Source organism: Astatotilapia calliptera, chromosome 3 (assembly GCF_900246225.1).
Source record: "Astatotilapia calliptera chromosome 3, fAstCal1.2, whole genome shotgun sequence".
NCBI classification, from domain to species: domain Eukaryota; kingdom Metazoa; phylum Chordata; class Actinopteri; order Cichliformes; family Cichlidae; genus Astatotilapia; species Astatotilapia calliptera.
Window position 1 is genome coordinate 36,314,047 of NC_039304.1, and position 24,658 is coordinate 36,338,704.

The following is a 24,658-nucleotide window of genomic DNA, read 5'->3' on the forward strand; positions in this document are numbered from 1 at the left end:
TCCCCCTCCTCCTTTTCCTCCAGCCGTTCACCACCAACAACAAACACAGCTGAATATTTAACCTACGAGGGATGAAAAGCCCCTGTTCTCATGCCAAAAAAAGCACATGACAAAGCAGTTTTATTGTTCCAGTAGTTAGTACAGTGATATATTGCCTCCTCACTGGACGTTTCTCCAGGATCTCTGCTCTAATTAGCCAGATTACTTCTCGCTCCCTCTGTTGGGAAAATTTGATTGTATTGTTTGTGTCATCTACAGGCCACCGTAGCTTGAGGGGATGTAACAGTCTGTGCCAAAGATGGGTGGTCCAGTTGGAGGTCAAGAAGGCCACAGATGATACTTGATAATAACCTTTTATTAAAGTAGGTTTATGTCAGATTTTTTACTAATTAATATAAACACAGAATTCAGCAGAGTTGAGCAATGAGAAAGGAATACATTTTTTTTGTTTTGTCCCATATATGTTGTTACAAAGGTGGATGCTCATGTTAAGCACGGCCAATTTTATAATAATGAGGTTTATATACAACGTTAAAACTTTTGTATCTAAATGATGTCATTGAGAGAAGACATGCCAAAGCAGAAGCCCCACCCACCTCCCATTGAAATCCTCTGTTGGTGAGTGACAGCCAATCAGAAGAAAGTTGTCTTAAAGGGAACTAAAGTGCTTGTTACAGATGATGAACTACACAAAGGCCCAGTATAAATGAACAGGTATTCGTTTGAAATGCGACTCATGCAAAGCTAACATACTTGAGTCCAAGAATTAAAAATATGGCACTCAAAATGAGCATGCTGAAAATTGACACTGGAGAACAGACTGGGGTGACTTGTACAGAGCACAGGATTGTGTGTGTTTTAATAGATAGGAAGTGCTTCAAGCTAGGGAAAGACTGTAGTTTGTCAAGCAATTGACTTTTTGTGTGTTAAATAATTTCTGAAATCTTTGCCTAACCTAGAAATAAAGTGAAATAAACATTACAGCACCAAAGCATGAAGATTGGGAATTCATAAAAGAACCATCTTTTATTTTGGTAAGTACTATCATTATACAGAGAATAATCATATAGAGTGTGTTCTTTACATTCAAACTCTGAAAATGTCCCCCAGATAAGAAGAAAAATAGTATTAATGTGTTATTAACGTAAAAAAGAATTGTATTTTAAAAAACTTGGAAAAAACTCTTTCCTAAGTTAAAGACCTTCTTACAGAAAGTCATTATTTGATTGGGGAGAGAAACTGGGCACTCCATATTTTTCATCTTAATTTTCTGTGCCAGAATGAATAATGAGCAATCACCCACGTGGAGCACACAGTAAATAACGACATCATCATCATCATCACAGAAGCAAAATCACATGGCAGAAAGCAACATAAAACCAGCGCTGGAGTCTAAAAATGAAGTTGGGATGACTTGATACCATATCTTTTTGTACAAATTCCATTTGTACAAAAAGATATGGTATGGGATTATCATTTTTATTTTGATACTCCCATGTTTGTCTGACCTGCACTGCAGTTAACAATAAACAAATAAAAAGGTATGTATTGGGTGGAGCCTTCTTAAAATCAAATCAAATCACTTTTATTGTCACATCACATGTGCAGGTACATTGGTACAGCACATGCGAGTGAAATTCTTGTGTTCGAGCTTCACAAGCAACAGAGTTGTGCAAAATACAATAACATAAACAGGCAAAATATACGAATGGCTAAATCTGAAACTAATAAATATATATACAATATATAATAGTATATATATATATATAATATATATAATATAAATAAAATGAAAGTCTTCATATTTTCCTGCTATGGTGGGTTTTCAAAATACCTCCAAATGTTTCAGTTTTGCCGATAAGCTGTCTTCTTTGTGCGATTATCAATGGAAATGAAAGACGTCCAAGTCTGAAACTCTGCACTTAAAGTCACTTTGTCACCATAAAGCCGTTTAATGTTTCTGACTCCATATCAGCTGTTATAAAGGGGGAAAAAGGGGGAATTAAAATGGTTTAAATGGGTGTGTTAAAACCCGGCAGCAGCCTGAGAACGAGGACGGTCAGCCGTTAATAAAGTTGATATGTTAGTTCATCACTGTAAAACTTTACAACTCTTTGAATGTTTATCATTTTTTATAATAACCAGCTCTCTGTGTGTGTGTGCGTGTTTTATTACATTACAGTTATCACTTTTATAATGGCTAACCGTGTGTGTGTGTGTGTTTCCTTACATGGCCAAGCAGACCTACCACCAGGGTGTAATAGAATAAAAGCTAATCTCTGTGTGTGTGTGAATCTGCAATAATAATATATTCTGGGAGATTCAGAGTGTGTGTTTATGAAAGAACAGAGCTGTGTGTGTGTGTGTGTGTGTCCACTGTGACCAGTGTAAACTAATATTGATTCAGCTGTTGGTGTTATACACTAGTCATAAAACTGGACTTATTGTAGGATCTAGGCTTACCTTCTGACTCTGTGTGTGTGTGTGTGTGTGTGTGTGGGGGGGGGGGGTGCTTTCTCATGTTTCTGTGTGTGTGGGTGTGGCGGGGTCCTGGGTTGGATTTAGACCATGTGCAGTTTATGTGTCAAATGCTTCACATTGCAAATCAAGAGCAAAAACAATCAAACTTTGAACGGTTCGCCGTTGCCCCCGTGTGCTAAGGCGTGCGGTTGGGTAAAAGTAGTTTTTGGGTTTTACGATGTTTCAGATTTATCTTTTCAGGTCTAAGTGTTCACAAAGACTAGCATTGTGGTTTGTTCCAGTCAAGCATTTATTAATTCATCAAATCCGTCAGTTCAGTTCTCTGTGCCTTTGTTAGTTTTAGGCTAGCTTTGTTTGTTGCCTATCTGATTGGCATTTTGTTTTTTCATTGAAAAATCATCTGGGCTTCAGTTTGTGTTGCATCATTTGCTCAAACAGGAAAATTCACTGTGAAGTTGTTGTTGGGGGGTTCTATTTTATGTGTTTGTAATTGCTCTTTGTAGCTTTGGTAACACTGAAGGTGATTTCCTGGATCTTTTTGGGCTTCATCCCTGACTCTTTTGCCTCTTTTCCACTGGTACCTACTCAGTTTGACTCAAATCTACTCTACTCTGTTTTGCTCACTTTCCATTACAATTGAATACCATCAACGTGCGTGTGGTCGTTATAGCAACATGGCCAAATGTCCCGTGATATCACTTGTATGCAACACAATAATGGAGTACGTTGAGGTGATGGTATACCTGCTGGTTCATACATGGCTTTTTGTCAAACTCGGGGCCAACAGGGTTGGTGTTTGTTTAACCATTTCCCTCGTTGTCGGGTTTCAAAAATGGTGGTTTCAGTTTTGTTAAGTAGTCGCTCTCATGAGATTGTCTGGGCTTGCTTGGAACCCCGGCTGAGAAGGTACTAAAAAAGTACCTGATATCAGATGTTAACAGAAATCTCTAAAACAGAGTTGAGTAGGTACTGGTGGAAAAGGGCTGTCTTTAGTCATTAGACTCAGTTTTCCAACACAAAAACTTGCTTCATACGGAGGCCCTGACATTATCTGTCGCTCTCTAATGGTGCGTTCAGACCAAATGCAAAGCAAATTTGTTGTGTGGCACAATTACAGACAGTAAAAAGTCAAATTTGCATATGGTGAAGTGAATTCAGATTCATATATTTAAGAGAAGTTTTGACCAACGTTTAAAAGGTTTTAGAAATTCTGGCCCAAAATGGATTCTGTTGATGTCCCAAACAATCATCATTGCAGGATGAGGTTGATTAAATTAAAGTGTTCCAGATGTATATTTAAATTTTATGCACATATTTACTTTAGGTGGGAACAATACTACTTTATAGGTACTTCCCAGACCGCAGAGTAACCAAAAATAAATAAATAAAATATGGCATCCATAAATCAAGAAAAATGGTAAATATTTTGACTTATTAACTCTAAATTTCAGGTTATTTTCCTTTTAAAAGGAAGTTCTTTTTCCCTACTCTTCCCAGGTCTTTGCTCATATGGAAACATCAGTGTAAAACACCTTGGGATAACTTTAGCAGGGAATTGTTGCTAAAAAACTACTGAACTAAATAACTGACGACTACTCAAATGATCATGTTGTGTTTATAATGGACAGTAAAAGAGTTGGAGGTTTGAAGAGATTCTAGTATAAAAGTAAAATAATGCCCCTGTTTATTTACAGAGGGCAGCATTTCCCTGAAGCCTATTTTTTAGGGCAGAAAGCGCTGCTGGTGTGGGTGAAGGAGAAAGTGAGAGTGTTTGTCTCTTGGTGTCCTTGCATGTCTGTTTGTGAACAAGAGAAAGATTCAGACTGTTTGTGTGTGTCGCTGTGCGTCCACGTGTGTGTGTGTGTGTGTGTGTGGGGACGGTGAGTAATACTGCATGTGTCATTCTGAGTCCCCAGAGTTTTCTTCTTCTCTTCTTCCTCTTCTTTCTCTCTCTCATCATGTCCCTCCTCCCTCCCTTGCTCTCTCCCTCCCATCTGTCTTCCCTTTCTTTCTCTTTCTTTATTTCTTCATCGCTCTCTTCTCTCCTTTTTCTTTTTTTTTTCTGTGACATTCCTGTCCGGCACTCAGAGTGTCATCCTAGTTTTCTGCTGACTCGGTGCTTCGCTGACACACACACACACACATACACACACACACACACACACACACACACACACACACACTCCAGCTGTTGCGAGTGGGGGCGTTTATTGGATTGTCTGTGTCCTCTATTTGGATAAGGAGAAGGGAAAGAGGGAGCACGAGGAAGAAGGAAGGGAACAATGGAGGACAAGAAGGGACAAGAGAGGCAGAGGAGCAGAATTAAAGGAGGATGGAGGAAAATGGAGTAAAAAGTACAGCTGAGGGGACAAATTCAACAAGCTAGAAGCAACTGATAACAATTATTAGAACGTGATATGTTTTCCATGTACTGAATTTTTCCATTAAAGATTAACAGGAACAGAAGGTCTTAATGAAGATGCATCTAACGTGTATGTGTAATGAGCATTTACCACTATTTTTGGGCTCCTCACAAACAAAAAAAATGTACATATAAATCAAGAAATACTATAGTGTTCAAACAATTGATACTTTCCTATTAGCAAGTGTATATTTTTATATATTTTAGGTGTTTAAGATTGTTTCATCTTAAAACATTTAGCAGGCAAAATTAAAAAAAAATCTTTTTTACACTGTACTTGTTAAATGAGGGAAGAGTTTGAACAATGGTTATTGTGCACATAATGTCTGCGTGGTGTTAAAAATCTGCATAATAACAATGAAATTTATGTCTGTCTGGTGCTAAATAAAGTGATCAATTCTCAGTGTTTTACAGTCTGATGACAGCACAAGGGGCCGACATGATCTGCATTGTGACAAACACACGTGCACGTTATGTTCGAGCCCCTCCCCAGAGAAATCGTTGAAAAGATAAAAATGGGTGTTTACTGGTCGACAGGACAGTAAAACAGATGAAGGAGCATTTATTTTCTTCACATTATTCACAATCACATCTGCAGCTCCCACGAGTGTTTCCGTAACTGCGGCTTCTGAATTTTAAGGTGGCCACAGGGCTGACATGTACACTTATTAGTAATATGATTTTTAATGCTTTCATATTGGCATGCTTTTGCCGTATGGCAGGTGTTTGAAAATCCCATAATACTGACCTGTTTACCTGGAAACTGTAATTTATATCATAAAGATTTGTTGTAAATAAAAGAAACATAAAATAATAATGTAAGAGTCATATTTTAGAAAGTCCCAGTGGTGAATAAACCTATGTACTTAAAAAAAGAGTAGGTATTATCAGGTCATTTGACATCCCTCTTCTGAAATTTCCCTTTCACGGACATTTACCTGGACTCAAGAATGTAATGTAGAATGGCTGAATAAAGGTTCAATAAACACTGCGTTTAAAAAAAAAAAAGTAATTCTTTCATGGTTCAGGTTTGAAAGAGTTACGGAAAATATGAATGCACTCCAATCAAGTATATTTCACTGATCGCAAAACATGATTGTAAATGATTATTTTTTTAAATTTAATGCAACCCTTTACATTTTATTTATGTAACAAAATTACTTTAAAAAGTTTCACAGAATTTACTTAAAGCTGACATTTTAGGCTTGATTTAAATTTTTTTAGTGTGGATACTGAGTTGTTTTTGCATGTAGCACGCAGGTGGGAGACAAAACAATGACATATCATTTGTTTTGTCGCCACTACAGGTTATAGTTTAGGCAAGTGTGTTTATCTTACAGGAGGCTGAAAACAACCAGATGACCACTTGCTAGTACGGCACAGTTTTCATGCCTGTGCACATTTGGTGAGCTTTGTACCGAAAAGCTGGCAGTTTCAAGGCGGGTTAATGTCCGATTTAAGTAGGACATTTGTGTTTTCACGTTCACCTGCATCAGGTGATGTGTAGAAAAAATCAGGGCTGCAGTTCTCATGGCTTGTGTTACTCAGGTGCCAAATACAGCCTCATCTATGGGTCTACACATTTTTCCTGCACTTCCTGTACATCTGATAGAGATCATTAACTTAGACATGTAACTATGATGTACGATAAAAGCTTTCATCTTAGCAAAAGCCCTTAGTTGCCTACACATGACCCCCATGTGGCTTAAGAACATGGCGCTGCTTACATTTTCCTTAAATCTACTGCGATAATAAATTGATATAATTTGACCAAAATTTCAGCAAAAGGCGATTTGAACTTTCCGTGGTGGTCTGTGTGTTCCTTTAAGCGAGGCCAGCGGGCAAAAGATGGACTGCGGAGACCTGAGACAGCAAAGAGAGGGAGCAAGCGGTAGAAAGACAGGAGGCGAAATGAAGAGAGGCTGAGATAAAAGATGGCATAGGTAGGAAGAGAGCGATGGAGAGAGAGCAGATGCTCTGAAAAGAACAATGGAGGAAGAGAGAGACATAAATGATGGTCGGTAAAAAAGAGAGAGGGAGCAAAATGAAGAGAGAGGGGCAGATGAAAGATGACAGGCGTGGGAGGCAGTGGACGAGTGAGAGAGATAGACTTAGAAAGGCAGCAATAGAGAGAGAGAGGAGAGATAAAAAGATATTAGGTGGAGGAAAGAGCAGCCGAGTAGAGAAAGAGTGAGGGAGGGGTGTGAAAAGGAGGGAGAGAGAGAGATGACAGGATGAAGAAGAAAAGGAGGAGGAGGAGAAGAGGTGAGCGTCCTTGCACTGTCAGGGGCGATCGATGGCACATCATTTACATTACACTGACTTAACTGCAGAGAGAGAGAGAGAGAGAGAGAGGAGGGGAGAGGAGAGAGAGATGGAGAGGGGAAGGAAGAGATTGATAGAGAGAGAGGGAGGAAGGAAAGGACAGGTAAAAAGGAAGAGGAGGAGGAGGGATGGATGTAGGGTGAGGAATGAACAGTCAGAGGAAAATTAACTACAGTTGGGGAAAGATGGAGGGATGGTGGGAAGAAGGCAAAGAAAGAGATCTGATGAAGGTTTCTCTTTCCCTTTTGACCGCGAGGCTCAAGCAGTGCTAAGGCCTTTACACAACGAGCACATCGCGAGAGAGCAACACGAAATTCTGAATTTATCAGATCCAAACATGCAGTGTAAGTTATATGTATATAAACCTATTATATTATATTATATTATATATTATAACTATTTTGTGGAAAAGCTTTCCTCAAAAAATTTAACTGGTCCTAGTGTTTCGAAGCAAGAACAGGAAGAAGGCAGCAGGGAGGATTTCATGGTTTGACTTAGGAGTTGACGCTGCATCCCGACATATTTCAGGATGTCAGTGGGGCAGTTTGAGCTGTTGGGACCAAATCTGAGGAGACAGATTTTAAATAACTAAAATAAAACTGGAAGCTAGACTCTTGAAAAGACATAAGATAAACACTTTCCTTATATTGGAAAACAAACTAAAAAAAAAAGTTAATTTGGTAATTTGGTAAATGTGTTCTCACAGTCTGCCTGATGAGGGTGTGATGGATGTTTTTATTGTGCCCTCGGATGTTTACAAACCCTTCATCCATGTACTGATTTTCCAAAACCTTTCCTGAATCTAAATGAAATAAAAAGTAATAAAGACTAAAACCAAAACTAATAAACACTAACTAAACTTAAACACTTTAAATGAAAGCAAACCCCTTTGGACACTAGCAAAAAGTCAAAACAGACCACAGTACGTCAGGCTGAAGGACATCACGTCTGACACAGTGGTCAGCAGCACAGGAGCACCACAGGGAACTGTGCTGTCCCCTCTTCTCTTCACCCTGTACACCTCTGACTTCTGCTACAACTCTGAATTATGCCATATTCAGAAGTTTGCAGATGACACGGCCATCATGGGGTCTATCTGGGATGATCAGGAAGAGGAGTACAGAAGTCTGGTGAGGAACTTTGTCGCATGGAGTCACACAAACCACCTGCAACTCAACACCTCAAAGACTAAGGAACTGGTTGTGGACTTCGGGAGGTCCAGAGAAGGTCCACTGCCGGTTCAGATAGAGGGGGAGGAGGTGGAGGTGGTCAACAAGTACAAGTACCTCGGGCTGTGGGTGGACAATAAACTGGACTGGTCATGCAACACAGAGCACCTGTATAAAAAAGCCCAAAGCCGACTGTACTTCCTCAGGAGGCTGAGGTCTTTTAACATCTGCAGGAAGCTCCTGAGGATGTTTTACCAGTCAGTGGTTGCTGGAGTACTTTTCTATGCTGTGGTGTGCTGGGGGAGCAGCACAGCAAAGAAGGACTCATCCAGGCTGGAGAAACTGATCAGGAGGGCTAGCTCTGTGGTCGGCATGAAGCTGGACACTCTGGTGACAGTGGCAGAGAAAAGGACATTAAAGAAACTGATGGACATTATGAACAATGCCGGGCATCCTCTGCACACGGCCATTAACAACCAGAAGAGTCTGTTCAGTGACAGGTTGCTTCTCCCAAAGACAAGAACTAACAGACTTAAAAACTCCTTTGCCCCACACGCCATCAGACTGTTTAACTCCTCTCTGGAGGGGAGAGGGAGGGGAAACAGGAGAACAAAGGAGGGGGGAACAACTAAGCTGTAGTGCCTCTTCACCTCACTGTACAATACCTTGTGCAATACTTTTGTAAATAGTCAACAGTGCAATAGACTCAATACTTGAAATGTGCAATTCACTTGTATTTTTATTTTTTATTCCTATTTATTCTATTTATCCCCTTCGTATATTTTATTTATATTTGTCTCTGTATTTATATATGTGTGTGTGTGTGTGTGTGTGTGTGTGTGTGTGTGTGTGTGTGTGTGTGTGTGTGTGTGTGTATATATATATATTTATATATATATAACAATTCTGTAACTGTAACTTCGGTCGTTGCTGTGCTTTTTTTGGAAGTCGAATTTCCCAGAGGAACCCACCCGAGGGATTAATAAAGTTCTATCTTATCTTATCTTAAAACACAGTAAAAGAAAAACTGATAAGCAAATACAAAACTACCACATCTGACCCAAAGCTGTGTGCCTGACATAAAATAGTATTATTTTAATATTTCAGCATCAGTGAGCTACAGCACACTTGTTTTTAAATGCAGTGATCTGATTGGTCAGATCTGATTATTTGCATGTGAAAAATGTGATTTCTTCTTTATTTCCATAAACAGAAGATAAACAGCACTATATCCTTTTTGGTGGGGTCCTTGACATTAGGCAGTATACATCTGCTGGTGATGATCAGCATCTTTAAACTGGCAGGTATTTGCCACCACTTCCTCACCCAATATGGGACAGTTGCCCAGTTTAACATTATAATGTGAGCAGAAGTCCCAGTATAAATGAACTGGAACCAGCCAAGAACATATGCTCCTTAACATGATAGCAACTTTCTCTTTTCACATATTAACGTCTTACTGTTACTGTGAGTTTCATAAATATGGGATAAATTAGGGATTAGCTAACCAGATACTCTGCTGCTAAATGTTTATCTAAAATCCTTTTAAGTCTCATTTGCGAGATTGTGTGGTGCTCTGTGTGATGTTGAGCAGTACAGGAACTGTCTTCTACAACTCTCAGCACAACTCCAAACCGTGCCACCTACAGGAATACTGTGAAGATTGCTGCATGGTTGGATGAATTAGTGATGGTCAGGAGGAGGAGGAAAGAGCACTGGTGGAGGATTTTTGTGAAGCGGTCTGGGAGGAATCATCTGTTGCTGAATATTAATAAGACCAGAGAGACCAGGCTCGACTTCACAAGGAAGATGGGGGCTTCCTGGCCCATGTCTGTCCTTGGACAGGATATTGATGTGCAGGTGTACAAGTACCTGGGCATGAACAAGAGGCAGAGATTTTCTGTCGCTGTGGTCAGCTGAGGAGCATCATGAGAACTGGTGACACCAGTGAACTGAATGATCTGATCAGGATACCTGGTTCTCTGATTGGCTGCAAACCTGGAAACCCCTGAAGCTGAGGTCACCGAGCATGCTGTTATCCATCATGAATAGTCCTGACTCTGCACCTCCAACAGGACAGGCAGCGGAGCATCTTTTCTAACACACTGAAGCAGCACCAATGCCACAAGGGCACTTGCAGGAAGTCTTTCTTACCACATGCTAACAACCTTTTTAACACAAGATATCTGTTTGGCAGAGAGTCATCTGCCAGATGTTATTATTACAGTATACCAGTGGAAGCAGATGGCTGCCCCTCCCTGGTTCTACGGTTTCTTCCTGTTGAAAGGGAGTTTTTCCTTACCCCTGTCACCAAGTGCTTGTTTGCTTGTAGGGGCGTTGTATGACTGTTGGCTTTCTTTCTACTGTTGTAGGGTTTTTACCTTATAGTAAAAAGCACCCTCAGGCGACTGTTGTTATGATGTGGTGCTGTGAAAAAACTGAATTGCTTCCATCTTGGATAGAAAGTATCAAAAATTAACATTGCTAATGCATATGTTAATTATAGGACATTTCTTTTTAACAGTGACTTTCAAGCTGAGTGATTTAAGGATTTGTTAGCAATTAAGGAACTCTCTCTGATTTTGTCTTTTATGATTTCTGTGTAAGAATAAAGAACATTAGGGACAAATAAAGGAAAATAACAGAGGTTGAATGAGAGGAATAGAGGGTTTTCAAGACTATTCTGCAGACTAAATCTATTGATTATTGAATTGTTAGATAATCTATATTTTCTATGAAAACCACATAAGTCAGGGTCTTTGGGGAGCTTTTATATAAAGTTGCAGGTTTGCTTGAAGTGAAGGCGGCTTCCCAGCTACAGTGTAACCATCCATCCAGCTCCTCTAATCCTCCCTGTGTTTCTCCTTCCCTTGCTCCGTCCCTCCCTCGCTCATACCATATGTGACATTCCTTCTCAATGTGGCGCATTGAAAACTTCCTGTTGTTATAGTTTGTTATGGAGCACTTCAAAGAGACGGCGAGGGAGGGAAGGCAGGGGGTGGGGGGGGCGGACACACAGAAGAGGAGAGAGAGAGAACATGGAGTCTGTTATAGTTTTACCTCTTAAATGTTAACATGTGAGAGCACTGTGTATGCCTGTATGAATTATCCCTGCCTGTGTGTGTGTGTGTGTGTGTGTGTTTGCCCACATGCCGAGGAAGTAAGGTAATGGCGCTTAAAGCCATCACACACTCGCACACACTCACGCAGACATGCAGACACACGTTAGCCCATCGACCTGTATAACTTGTCTCGTCAGCGATTGTGTGTCGCTCAGTGTATGACTGTGTGTGTGTGTGTGTGCCATGTTTAATATTTAATAGGTGCTGGTTAAAAATGCAGGAGTGTTTTTGTCTCTTGTCCCGTTGCACACCTGTTCCACTGGAGAGAGAGAGAGCGAGAGGGGGAGATGGGTGGTGGTAGATGTAGAAAATAGAGATGGATGCAAGAATGGCAAAATGGCTGCATAGATGACTGATATGTAGATGGATTGATAGAAAAAAGAGGATACTAAGAATGGGTACGGAGGATGTGCAGATAGATATTTATAGACAGATGATAGAGAATGTGTGTTTGTGTGGATAGATGCATATACAGATAAAGGATGAATGGATGGAGAGGTAGAGGACAATGATTCCTAGAAGGATGGACTCTGATATAGATACAAAAATACGAATTGATTGGTACAGCAAAGAAAAATAGACGGTGTAGGTAGAAAAGTGGATGATTGGATAGATCCTTTGATTGTTTGATTGAGTGAATAAACAAATAAATTGTGTATAGGCGACTGGAGAGGCCACTGCTTTTTGGGTTTTGTTTTTTCAAAGTGGCCAATAATTAACATGTAAATTCCAATTGCTTTTTGAGAATTGCAGTTCATACACAGACATTAGCAGAGATATGCCTAGTGAATGACCACCGAATATAGACTTGTTGCATTGGAAGTCTTGCGGAACAAAGCGCCATTGTCGAAGCCTTTGGCTCAGAATTTTCTCTGACGTCTCTTTGTCCTAAAAAAGATTAAGTCTTAGACTGAAAACTTTGTCCGTGGTGGTCTTCAATGAAGTTTCCTTTCAGTCTGGGACTTGATACGTGTCTGGGAAAGCAGCTGTTGAACTTACAGGTCATGCAACCTGATAATTCAGTAACACAGTATCCTCTCCTTTTTGTCCATTTGGAAGAGTTTGTAAATGAACTTGTGAATAGGCGGTATCAACAATTATTGGTTGTCCAATTGCTAAATGTTAGCATACTTGCCAAACCTATAGAGCATATGGTGGCATAGATGGAGATACAGTTGATTAAAATATGAATAGATGGATATGAGATTTGATACATGTATATACCGATCAGTCACAACATTGAAGTAAATATTTGTTTTAGATTTTAGTTTTGAAGCCATGGTATTCTGCCTACTACTGTATAGATTCATCTCAGCAGGTTTGTCCCCTTCAGGAATGGTCATAGGACCTCTGGGGGTGTCCTGTGATGCCACTTGATGGTTGAAAAAGGGTCCTTTTTGGTCCTGTAGGGCGATTACCTCCCAGGATTCGGTTTGTTCAGGGGCATGCTGTGGATTCTTGATATCATTGGGATTTGGAAAACCTTGATTCTGGGTGAACAAACTTGGGCTCTTCGTCTTCAGAGAAGGAAGATGCAGTAGTTGGGGAGCACCATTGCCATAGAGAGTGTGCTTGGTTTGCAGCAATCTTCAGGTTTATTAGTACTTGTCAGAGTATATCCACATGAATCCCAGAGCCGAGTGCAAAGACTGCATTATAAAAAGATGGTAAGCGCTACTTGACCAATCAGTGGCTTTAATGTTAGGTTGCAGATAAAGGATGGATGGAAAAGCTGGATGGATTGTACATGTGATAGATAGACTGCTAAATGGACAAATGAATAGAAAAATAAGATGGGCAGAAGGATAGATTAAGATTTGAGCAGATGTGAGAAAATAAGTATAGGATAAAAGACAGGAAGTGGTAAGATAAATAGTAAGTAAGCAGAAATGGATAAATAGGGGTGAAAAAGAAGCGAGGGATGAGAAGAAGGAGAGAGGTGTCATCAGTTAATCAATACAGGATCCCTGTTTCCCTCCACTCTGTGTTTTAGGGTGATTTTTTTTCCTCCTTTATTATTTTCGCTCTACTTCCCTTATCAGTCAATACTTATTATTGCTTACCTTACTCCAGTGCTCTCTCGCTCTCATTCTCTCCCTGTCTTTCTTTCTCTTTTTTCCCCACCTCTTCCTCTGGCTCTTTTTTCTCCATGTCGAAAACGAAAGACAGAAAAAGAGAGAAGGAAACACACACACAATGAAGTCATTCATCTGTCCAATCAAAGAGGCGGAAGCCCAGAAGAAAGTAAACATCCATCTCTCTCTCTTTCTCCCTCTCTCTTGTGAGTCCGTGAGCGTCCATGATTATGATGCCTTTCCTTGTGAGTGAGTGTGTGTCTGTGTGTGTGTGTGTGTGCGTGGACAGACATGTATCCCATTTCTCTGGTGTCTCTTTAAAAAGAATGGATTGTTGTTCTGCTACAAACAAAGAGTAAAGACACACAGAGAGGGACAGAGAGGATGTAAGTCAGTGACACGATTTATGATGGTTGAGAGGTGCAGGGAGACAGAAAACGGAGAGGGAGCAAGAGGAAAATAAGGAGGAAAAAGATGGATGGAAAGAAGGAAATGTATAAGTGTCCACCAACCGGCGGTTCTGAGACAAAGAAAATAAACGATTAGCAGAGGTTGTGACATAATTTGACCTGAAGTTGTGAACGAGAGAAAGTACGTGTGGGGACGAAGTCTAAGACACTGCTGAGTAGAATGAAGTGTGAGATGCAGAATAACCAAAAATGTAATGTCCCTGTATGAGGACACAGGGTCTCAGGAGGCTATGCAACTGTAGCCCTGCAATGTATGCTAGCAGGCAGCTATCAGTTAAATGGGGACAAGGCTTCAGTGTGCAGAAACACAAAAAAGTGCCACAATCGAGAAACCAAACACATTTTCAGTAAGACTTGGAAATAGTGACCAAGCCCAAACTTACCAGACAAAACAACCAAAAGGGTGACTTTTTTTTTCTCAGATTTTCTGTACTTAGTCTAAGGAGCTTGGAAAGAAAAGACCTGGATGACTGCGAACCTTCACAGACATCTTCCTGTACTTAGCATTGCAGCAACAAGAATCACCCCCTGCTGATCATTAGCAAACATGTAGTTTGAAAACACCTTATCACTGGCTTCACTTTTCAGACCCAGAAGTCCCCCACAGGTGTGTTAGCCAGACTGGCGACCTATCCAGGGTGTACTCTGCCTTTTGCCCTATGGCAACTGGGATGGGCTCCACCTACCCATGCGACCCTGAATAAGCAGAAGATGGGTGTTAGCGTGTCCCAACAGTCGGCCTCAACAGCTGGGGATCAGATCGCCAGGCCCTCCACCCTAGACATACGACACACTGGAGAGAAGATTACGTCTCCTGAATGGCCTGGGAACACCTCTGTGTCTTTTAAAAGAACTGGAGAAAGTTGCTGGGCTTCTTAGGGTGTTGCCCCCGTAATCCATCCCTGGATAAGCAGAAAAAAAGTTAGAATTTGTAAGTGCTGTATTTGGAGCATTCCTACAACAGACAGATGAAAGAAATATCCAAACAATACCAAAAATATATAAAAATAACTGAGTAACATTTCAGGATTATAACATTTTCGACTGTGACTATAAAGCTAAAAACTGACACATAAACAACAATAAGGCAAAGAATGCATCTGTAATCCTAAAAAAATATACTTGTGAAATATTTAGTTAATGTAAAAAAAAAAAAGGAGTAAAAATGTTGAATAGATTTTTTTCAAGGGATTCAACATTTGAAAGAAAATCTTGACAAAAAAGAAAACTCTAATAACAGATAAAGGAAAACATAATGAATCTATCTAAAACTCACTGAGAACCCATTTTATCCTGACACCAAAAATACAGAAGTTACAAAAACGTTTTACTTATTTGATGAGGGGAAAAAAAGGAAACAAAATCCAAGAACAAAGCCAAATTTGGAGGGCCGAGAGAGAAAACCAATAAATGAACAAGAAGAGGAAAAACCAAAAGAAAATGAGGAGGGGGAAAGATTAGCATGCTGATGGTGAGATGGGAGAAAGGAAAGAGTGAAGATGAAAGATTTTAGTTAAAGAGGGTTGACCCCTCGCTCAGCCCCACGTATTGACCGCACTAGGCTTTGATAAACTACACTCTGTGTGTGTGTGTGTGTGTTTGTGTGTTTGTGTGTGTGTTTGTGTGTTTGTGTGTGTGTGTGTGTGTGTGTGACCTCTGCACGTTCTGAGCTAAATCAATCTGTCAAACGTGTTAGCGAATCCGTGCTTATTCACCGCCATGCCTGTTTGTGCGTGTGTTATTTGAGTGTGTGTGCAGGCATCGGTGTGTGTGTGTGTGTGACCGACCCTGACCGGCCATCAGAGCCAATGACGGAGTATTGATCAAGGCTCCGTCACCATAGAAACGGCCATTTGGGAGGACAGGCGATGGGGCGCGTGTGTCAAAGTGGGAAGACTTACTTCAAGGTGGCTCATCAGATCGTTGGGGGTGTGGGCGTGAGTGTGTGAGTGCGTGTGTAAAATGTCACCTTCGTGTTTTCCATTCGTGGCGTGTTCTGGTGTTCTCGGCCAATTAAAAGGTCATCAAATAACCAAAAAACATCAGTGGCAAACATTTGGAAGCTACTGTGTGTCTTACTTTAATTAACCTCCATAAATCATTACCTGTGTAATTATGAGACAATATTATAATTACTGTAAACAAACAGGAGCAGACTGTGTCTCCTGTATAATTTTTCAGCCACATAGTTCGTTTCAGTCATGATTTACCCCAGCTCGTGTTTTATTCTGAGAGCTCACTTTAGCTCCACTAACACTCATTAGACTGACCAAAGTACTTTTTTATCTGTAGGAACACAATAGCAATCAATGAATCAGATCTAGTATAATGCCACATGCATGTGTGCAGCAGCATCATTAAACACACTGATTAATAAAGCTCTAAATCTCTCCATAGGGGAATGAAGGACTCTAGTTTGGACTTTATTCCTTTTTAACGATGCATAATGTCTGAAAGAAGTTCTAGGTTCAAGGTTGGCTTAAACAGAACGAATATCTGTAGTAACGTTTACTCAACTGTGAAGTGATGTTACAGGATTTAAACCGGAGATGTGGGTAACTTGAGATGGCTGTTTCTTCTTGATCGTAATGAAGCCCATCCAGTGTTTTCAGACAGAGACCAGTGATGAGTTACTGCTGTAGTGTTTGGGCACTGTGACAACACAGAATATCTCCATAGCCAAGAACATACATGTACCATACCATGCTATGGTTTAAAAGATGAATGTAGCTTCTAGTTCTGAAAAATTAAGCCAACCCTCAAGCACCTTGAGCCTGTATTATTTCTTATGGCCAGCAGGGGGTGAATCCGGGTCTTCTGATTATATAAAAGTCTATGGCAGGGGTGCCCAATCCTGGTCCTCGAGAGCTACTGTCCTGTAGCTTTTAGATGCGTCCTTGTTCTGACACACCTGAATCAAATGAATGGCTTGTTATCAGGCCTTTGCCAAACTTGATGGCATACTGAAGAGGTAATCAAACCATTTGATTCAGTTGTGTTGCAGTAGAGATGCATCTAAAAGCTGCAGGACAGTAGCTCTCGAAGACTGAGATTGGGCACCCCTGGTCTATGGGAATGTGACCACATGGCTTCCTCTCTCTGTCGCCGCTTTAAAGGCCTTTATGTTCACTTTATGGGCTCAATTGTGAGTCCACTTTGTACATTATGGTCATTTTAACAGGCAAAGAAGAGTCTAGGGTTTGGTCATTGTCTAACTATTTATCAATCACAAGTCAATTTCTCAATCAGATCCGCCACTCGCTCATCGCATCAGGCATCAAAACACGGAAAGAAAAGCTTAACTTCAGGATTCTGAACTGGACTTAACTAACTAGTGGCTGACATCACGGTGAGGGATGGGTATCGAAAACCGGTTCTTGTTGAGAACCGGTTCCCACTGTTTCAATTCCTTGGAATCGTTTGCCACTTTTAAAAACGATTCCCTTATCGATTCCAGTCGCCCCGAATGACGTCATCACGTTGAGTAGCGTCTTTTACCCAGTAGGAAACACGGCGCCTGAGCGGCACAAACGCTCAAAAGTTTGGTTACACTTTATGAGAAAGGATGACAACAGGGCAACGTGCAATACTTGCAAAGTAGAGATTTCATCAAAGGGAGGAAACACTACGAATATGCAAAAGCATTTGCTCAAAAAACACGCGATTGCTTTCAACGAATGTCGTGTTTTTGATCCGCTCCGGACTAGCGAAGCTCAACCCAGCAGCAGCGGTAGTGTTTCCACGTCCTCTCCCGTTAATACTGCAGGTAACTAATCAATTAGCATTGCACATTATGTTAGCGCGATTTACCTTATTACAAAACCTGCTATTACTGTGCGTTGCATTTAGATAACCATGATGAGAGAGACAGAGTCTGGCTGGCTCAGATGCTGGCAGTTCTCGCTGCAGTCTACCGGTAGCGTCTCCTTTCAGGCCAGGATAGACGAATGTCACCCAGCAGTGTCTAAGTTTGTGGTCAAAGGCTTGCACCCATTTGCCACAGCAGATGCCCCCGATTTCACTTTGGTAAGTGAATGTGTTTAATTGTAGGCAGGGACATTACTGGATATTCTTGTGTAATTGCTACAGAATAATTTATGTTAAACTTTGTTATTGCTACAGGAGAATATTTATTTTATTATTTTACATATACGTTTTTTTTCCTGGGGACCCTGTGACACCCCATTGAAGAGCCGTAGGCTGTGGATCTCTTAAGATCTCACTGTTGGGTTTGTAAGGTCATGTTACTCCTAAATTTCTATCTTGTTCAAAGAGAAGATATAAAACAAAGTTCTAAGCTAATCGACCTTAGTGTTCTCCTTTTTTAAAAATAAGAATCGATAAGAGAATCGATAAGGAATCGAATCGTTAAACAGAATCGAAAATGGAATCGGAATCGTTAAAATCTTATCAATACCCATCCCTAATCACGGTGGCTACATCCATCGGTTTTTCTAACCACGAGGAAGTCGGACATTCTGTAATCCTTTATACAAAAAGTCTAGTTAAATTTTTGAGACTGTTATTGATTATGAGTCTTAAAGTATAACATTTGGACAACAGGGGGTAACTTTATCTTTCACTTTTCTTTTGTCTTCCACTCCTTTCACAGTGGAAGTGATTCATTTTATTTATACTTCTACTGACCCTTTCAATCTTCTTTCTATTAGTAAAAATTGAATAATAGGAACAGTTAGGTAATAGGATCATTGACGAGCTTAACATTTGTAGCTTATGTTTCTAAAGTTGTCTCATGCATAGACCTGTTGGGGCCAAAGTTCTAATATCCTCCATGCATGCATTCTTCTTTTGCTTATCTAATCCAGAGTCACGGGGTGGGGAGGCTGAAGCCTGTCCAAGAGGCAGGATAAAGGGTTAGGGTTTGGCCAGTCTTTCGCAGGGCTAACAGGGAGAGACAACCATTCACACCTATGGGCAATTTACAATCTACTAACCCCACTAACTACATGTCTTTAGAGCGCTGGAGCTGGAGTATCCACAAAGAACCCACGCAGACACAAGGACAACATGCAGAGAGAGACCCGTCCATTTGAAATAACCACAAATATATCTCAGTTGGGCTTTGATGAAGCCATTTCCACTTGTTCCATCTGAGACATTACACTATAGATTCGCTGTGGTCATCATCCTGTCGAGGGGTCCTTTAACATTTCAACTTCATCTTTCAGACAGATGGACTTGCTCTATCCTCAAGCACTCTGTGTTATGATCCTCAGCCCTCAAATCAGCAAAGCCCAAGGCATAGCATTTCACCACCAAAAGCTCAACAATTATTCTCAACAAAAGCTGTCTTTGGTCTGTGCCAAGCATATCTGCTTCTGCTATGGCCAAATAACTCTTCTGACTCACCTCTCCAGAGCACATTTTGCAATAGTTACACCTGCAGACCAGGCAGGATGAACGGCGCCGATTCTACTGGATCATTCGTCACACATTAATTAGAGTTGGGCATTGTTTGGAATTCTATGGTAAAGATGTCCGCAATTATAGGAAAACTTTGACTCAAGGTCTAGCTGGGACTTGCAGCATTCCCCATGGAGCAGTTGGCAACATTTATCTGCATCGCACATGAAAATTACAGGAGACTACAAGGACAGTCTTCCTGTATTTGGGATGAAAAATTCCACAAAAAGAAGGCTGGTTGTGTTGATCCACATCCACACACATGCACACGCCAAAAGGGTCTGATTGGAACCAGGCTAAGAGAGGCCTAAACCTTGGTTGAAATGGAAATGAGAGATAAATGTGGACAGGTACAGAGGTTAAGGGTGAAAGGTCACCGGCATAACTATCCCACATCTTCAGTGCAGAAACAGGAACCTGTGGACAAGAAGTGGTCTTGTTGCTGTTTGCAGTTGAGGTTAAGGGTTAACAGATGAATGTAGGTCAATGGACTGGCTCTGAAGTTTCTGTGTGTGTGTGTGTGTGTGTGTGTGTGTGTGTGTGTGTGTGTGTGTGTGTGTGTGTGTGTGTGTGTGTGTGCATATATGTAGCATGTATGAGCATATGTGGTTCCATTTTTTTCCAGCTCATGTCTATGTGATGTGTATGTGTGTGTGACCTGCTCTTTGTTCCTGTGCTCGGTGCAGTAAGGAGAGTGGACCGTTGACGAGGATTAATGCCCAACATATGGCAACCCTACGGGACACACACACACACACACACACACACACACACACACACACACACACACACTGCAGTCATTACTCTGAACAAAGAACTGTAAGGCTAATGAGAAGGCGATATCATGTGTCCTCTATACACTCACACACACACACACACTGCATGAATTCATGTGGATGCGCACAAACACACTCTAATGTTGCTTACACATGGATGGATGCAGATGAGCACACACACACACACACACCTGGTACTGTAACATGTATCCATTGTGTGTATGTGGGAGTTGAAAGGTAGCAGAGGGTTGTTGATGGAAAGGTTTTAAGGTTTGAATGCAAACACCTGCGCGCGTGTGTGTGTATCTGTAAAAGAGAGAGAACAGGGAGTTTATTGCAAAGATGAGTGTGTGTGTGTGATCGAAGGAGGACGAGGTGAAGCAGAGTTCAGAGGAAAAGTGAAGGTTCATGTTTTCATTTCTTCATGCTCCTCTGCCTCTCTCTCTCTTTTTTTCGGTTTTTGTATGTGTGTGTGTGTGTTTGTGTGTTTGTGTGTGTGTGTGTTTGTGTGTGCACGTCTTTTTTCTCACATACAGATCACACCCAAAAACATTTGCAGACGTTTTCTCTCTTTTAGCACACTTTCTCTTTTCTCTCTTGCTCCGCACCTCCCAGTGGGATTTGACCGATATTCAGTACTTGACACGTTCCTGGAAAACCGCACAGCCACTCTGTAGTCTCTGCTGTTGTAGTAGCTGACCCGTCTGTAAGCCCACACCCTTGTTAGGTGCTTTTCAGACTTGCACCCACTTTCCATTTATCTGATGGCTTCATGTTTGAATAACAGCCCTGATGACTTTTATGTAAAAGTCATGATGACAGTCGTACTAATTGGAGAAGGTGTGTTACCTGTAAAACTGTATCTCCAAAATGAGGTTAATTCTGTATTCATATCTGGACACTATGAATGATATCTACGCTAGGGCCTAAAGACCATTTACTAGGGAAAAACAAAGCTGTTTCTCAGTATATCACTAGAAACACAACTTAATGCACTGAGGGCCACAATTAAACATACAAAATTATGATTTCATAAGTTGGAAAAGCATGTGCATATGTTTCACTTTTCTATATCAACAGCTGGTATGAATAAAAACAGTAATATTTGTTTTTTCTTTTATTGATGTACAATTAAAAACCAAATACATTGCTGTCATGTGTAGATCTTATCCTTTTAAGGCATTATTCTTAGTGTTTTCAAGGTCTTTGCAAATGACATTAACATAACAGAGCAGTGCTGCTTTTGTTGGGACAGTGTTGGTATAAAGACTATAAAATCCAACTAAAAGGATTATTTAAGAACACTTTTACAATCACAAAACAGTGCGTTAGTTATCTGTGTATTGCCCCCAGGTGGAGATACAAGACTAGTGTCCCATCTAAAAATGATGACAGAAACTTATAAGCTGGATGCATAAATTTCAGATTTTGTTTAAAAAAAAAGTTTTATTAGAAGTTTGACCCTCCAGGTTTTTTAGCGTAAGTACTGGAGTCACTTTTCAAATGACTTTGTTAAACTGTGGTTGCACGACAGCTACAACACAAGTGGCTCAGTATTTCTTGGTTTAACTGTCAGCAAGCAGATGAGCTCCATTCTACTTATTTATTTAATTAATTTTTGACGGGGTAGATTGTGTACCACACATTTGCCATATTTAGCACTGAAGTCGTTTCCCTTTGTTTCAAAGTCAAGTAATAAAAAGCTAGTTAGCTATACAAGCTAACGTTAGTGCCTTCTGTTAGCACAGGGAAAGTCACACTTTTGTACTTTCATTACAGAAATCTTAGGTTTGGAAAATAAAGTAGAGTGTACCTGCTTCTATTTTTTCTAATCTCATGCAGTGGCACTATGTCGAAGTCTTGAACAGGTTTTATTTTTTGGCCTCTCGCTCTCTCTCTCTCTCTAGGTGTAAATGACTTTGGATGGCCATCTGTTACTTAGCTACCCTGCAGAGAGTTGGCCTGCATGCGCACCTCCTCTGTGTGTGTGTGTGCGTGTGTTTGTGTGTGTGTGGCTTCCTTTATGTTTAGCCGCATGTGTTCAGTTACAGTATTCTTGTTTGAGTGTGTTTATTTATGCCTACGTGCACATGCATAATACAGTAGGTTGTGTGTGTGTGTGTGTGTGTGTGTGTGTGTGTGACAGAAATAGGGGGGTTGAGAGAGATGCTGGAGTGTGTTGAGTGTTTATTCAGGTTCACTTGCTCATGTAGAACATGTATCCCAGCTTATGTATGTAAAAAGAATGCTGTTTTACATGAGTGTTAGCATATTTGTTCCTCCTCTGTCTCTCCGTGAAGACTGTAAACTCCTTAAAGTCCATCGGCAGCAATAACAATCTGCATATCTAAACAACATTTAAGTTTTCTGCTGAGTTTCCTTCCAGGAGCTTCTTCACAGGAAAAAGTCTGTCAGCCATACTCAGGATTTCAGAAACACTTGGTGGACATGAGACTTTGTACTTCATAGTCTTTCAGTTGCTCAAAGGGCAGGATGAAATATGTCGGTGAGGCAGCTTTTACTTTTTTGCTCGGAGTCCTTGGAAACTTGTCTGCCCGACACAGCTGACAGTGTTGATATCTTTATATGGAAAACAAAGACCTCAGATGTGAAACTGATATACATGAACCTAAGTGCTTTGAATGATACCGTATTGTATCATGTTTGATGCAGATGGTCTGAGAGGCGTGCACAGATTATAATGGCTTCATTTTTCTGCACTCAACCCTGGAAAATCTTAGAAACTAATCTCCTTTTCTCTCTCTCCCCCTCCAGCTCTCGCCCAGGCCGTCCTCCCAAGCGTTGTTCTGGTGCAGGGATCCAGGAAAGCCCCAGGCTGCTTCACCCAGGCCTCCCCGGCCTGCTGTCCCCCAGCCTGCTGTCCCACACTGGTAAGAGAAAGAGACCGAGACATGAATGATTTTCTCGTTTTTAATGCATCTTATTACCTTATTGGGATTTATTTTGAGTCCTTTTTTTGTTGTTCCAGCAGCTTCTGAGGACTCTGTGATAGTGCCCTCTACTGGTCAAAGTAATTATGACAGAAAACAGAGAGGAAGTTGTGTAGGGAGGAGGTAGGGGTGGATGGATGGGTCAACAACTGCTGTTTGATGCAAATTACTTTCAATAAATACTCATCTAACCCAACCAAACACAGGTGGAAAAATCTGGGATCGCATACAAGCATAAACTGTGTTGATTTTTAGATTATTTCCAGACTGAAGAATTTCAGATTCAGTGACTTGTAGGGACTGAAATCGTCTCTTTGATGCTTAATTTAAACATACAATGCTTTTCATGCTAACATGTCCCGCGACCTGATGTTGTAAGTCTTGTATATGGTTTAGGACCAAAATACATCAGTGACCTCCTGACCCAGTATGAACCTTCCAGATCCCTCAGGTCATCTGGATCCGGTCTTTTATCAGTTCCCAGAGTCAGAACCAGACACGGAGAAGCTGCATTCAGCTTTTATGCTCCTTATATCTGGAACAAACTCCCAGAAAGCCTCAGATCAGCTGAAACACTCAGTTTATTTAAATCCAGGTTGAAGACTCACTTATTCTCAGCTGCATTTGAATAAAGCACCAAATCCACACTTTTAAGCTTAAATTTCAAAACTTACACTAACTACTGATCTTATCTATTTCTGATTTTATCTGTTTTGATTTTATATACTGTTTTGTTTGTTTGTTTGTTTGTTTGTTAAGTGGGCTTAGAGCTCTGGGTAGCTCCCCAGCTGGGTCTAGACTGGGTCTAGAGAGTATTTTAAATTCAGGGAATTTAAAATAGAAAGTAGCTCGTCCACAGAAGGACTGGTAGCTCCCCTTACGATAAGGGTTCAGATCGCACGAACAGGTGTGAAATGTGTGTGTTTAGTTAGTTTGTTAGTTTGCTTGTTTTAATCAATTTTAAATCATGCTTTTTATTTGTTTTTGTTTCTAATGTCTCTGTAAAGCACTTTGAATCACCTTGTTGTTGAATTGTGCTATACAAATAAATTTGCCTTGCCTTGCCTTGACTTGCCTTTCCATGAAAATGGAGAGCACAGGTAATGAGGCGGGTTTTGCAGATGACAGGTCACATACAATGCAACGTAAGGAGGATATTTTCTTCCTTTCATACAAGATGCAGTGATGAGTGACGACTTCATCACCTCTACCACCTGTGGTAAAGCACAGCGATACACTGGATTGCTTCCATACCAGCGGTGTAAGAGCAAACAGGAAGATAACTGAAAGATTGTGGGGAAATCTGTGGGAAAAGTTGTTTTTGTGCCTAAAACTGCAAAGATCTCTAAAGTGATCAATGGTTAGTAGGAAATGAATGTTCCTGTTAGCTTGGGCTGTGTAATTAGCTGGTGAGGGCTGTAGATTTTACGAATGCTGTGGGCA

At 40.7% G+C, this 24,658-nt stretch overlaps 1 protein-coding gene across 1 annotated transcript in view; it reads left to right on the forward strand.

Annotated features, from left to right (window-relative positions):
* LOC113019418 (dachshund homolog 2-like) overlaps positions 1-24,658 on the forward strand; it is a 115,720-nt gene that overhangs the window by 41,045 nt on the left and 50,017 nt on the right. Inside the window, exon 2 of the mRNA XM_026163139.1 lies at positions 23,040-23,155. Within this exon, the coding sequence (XP_026018924.1) occupies positions 23,040-23,155 (116 nt within the window). The remainder of the gene's footprint in view (positions 1-23,039; positions 23,156-24,658) is intronic.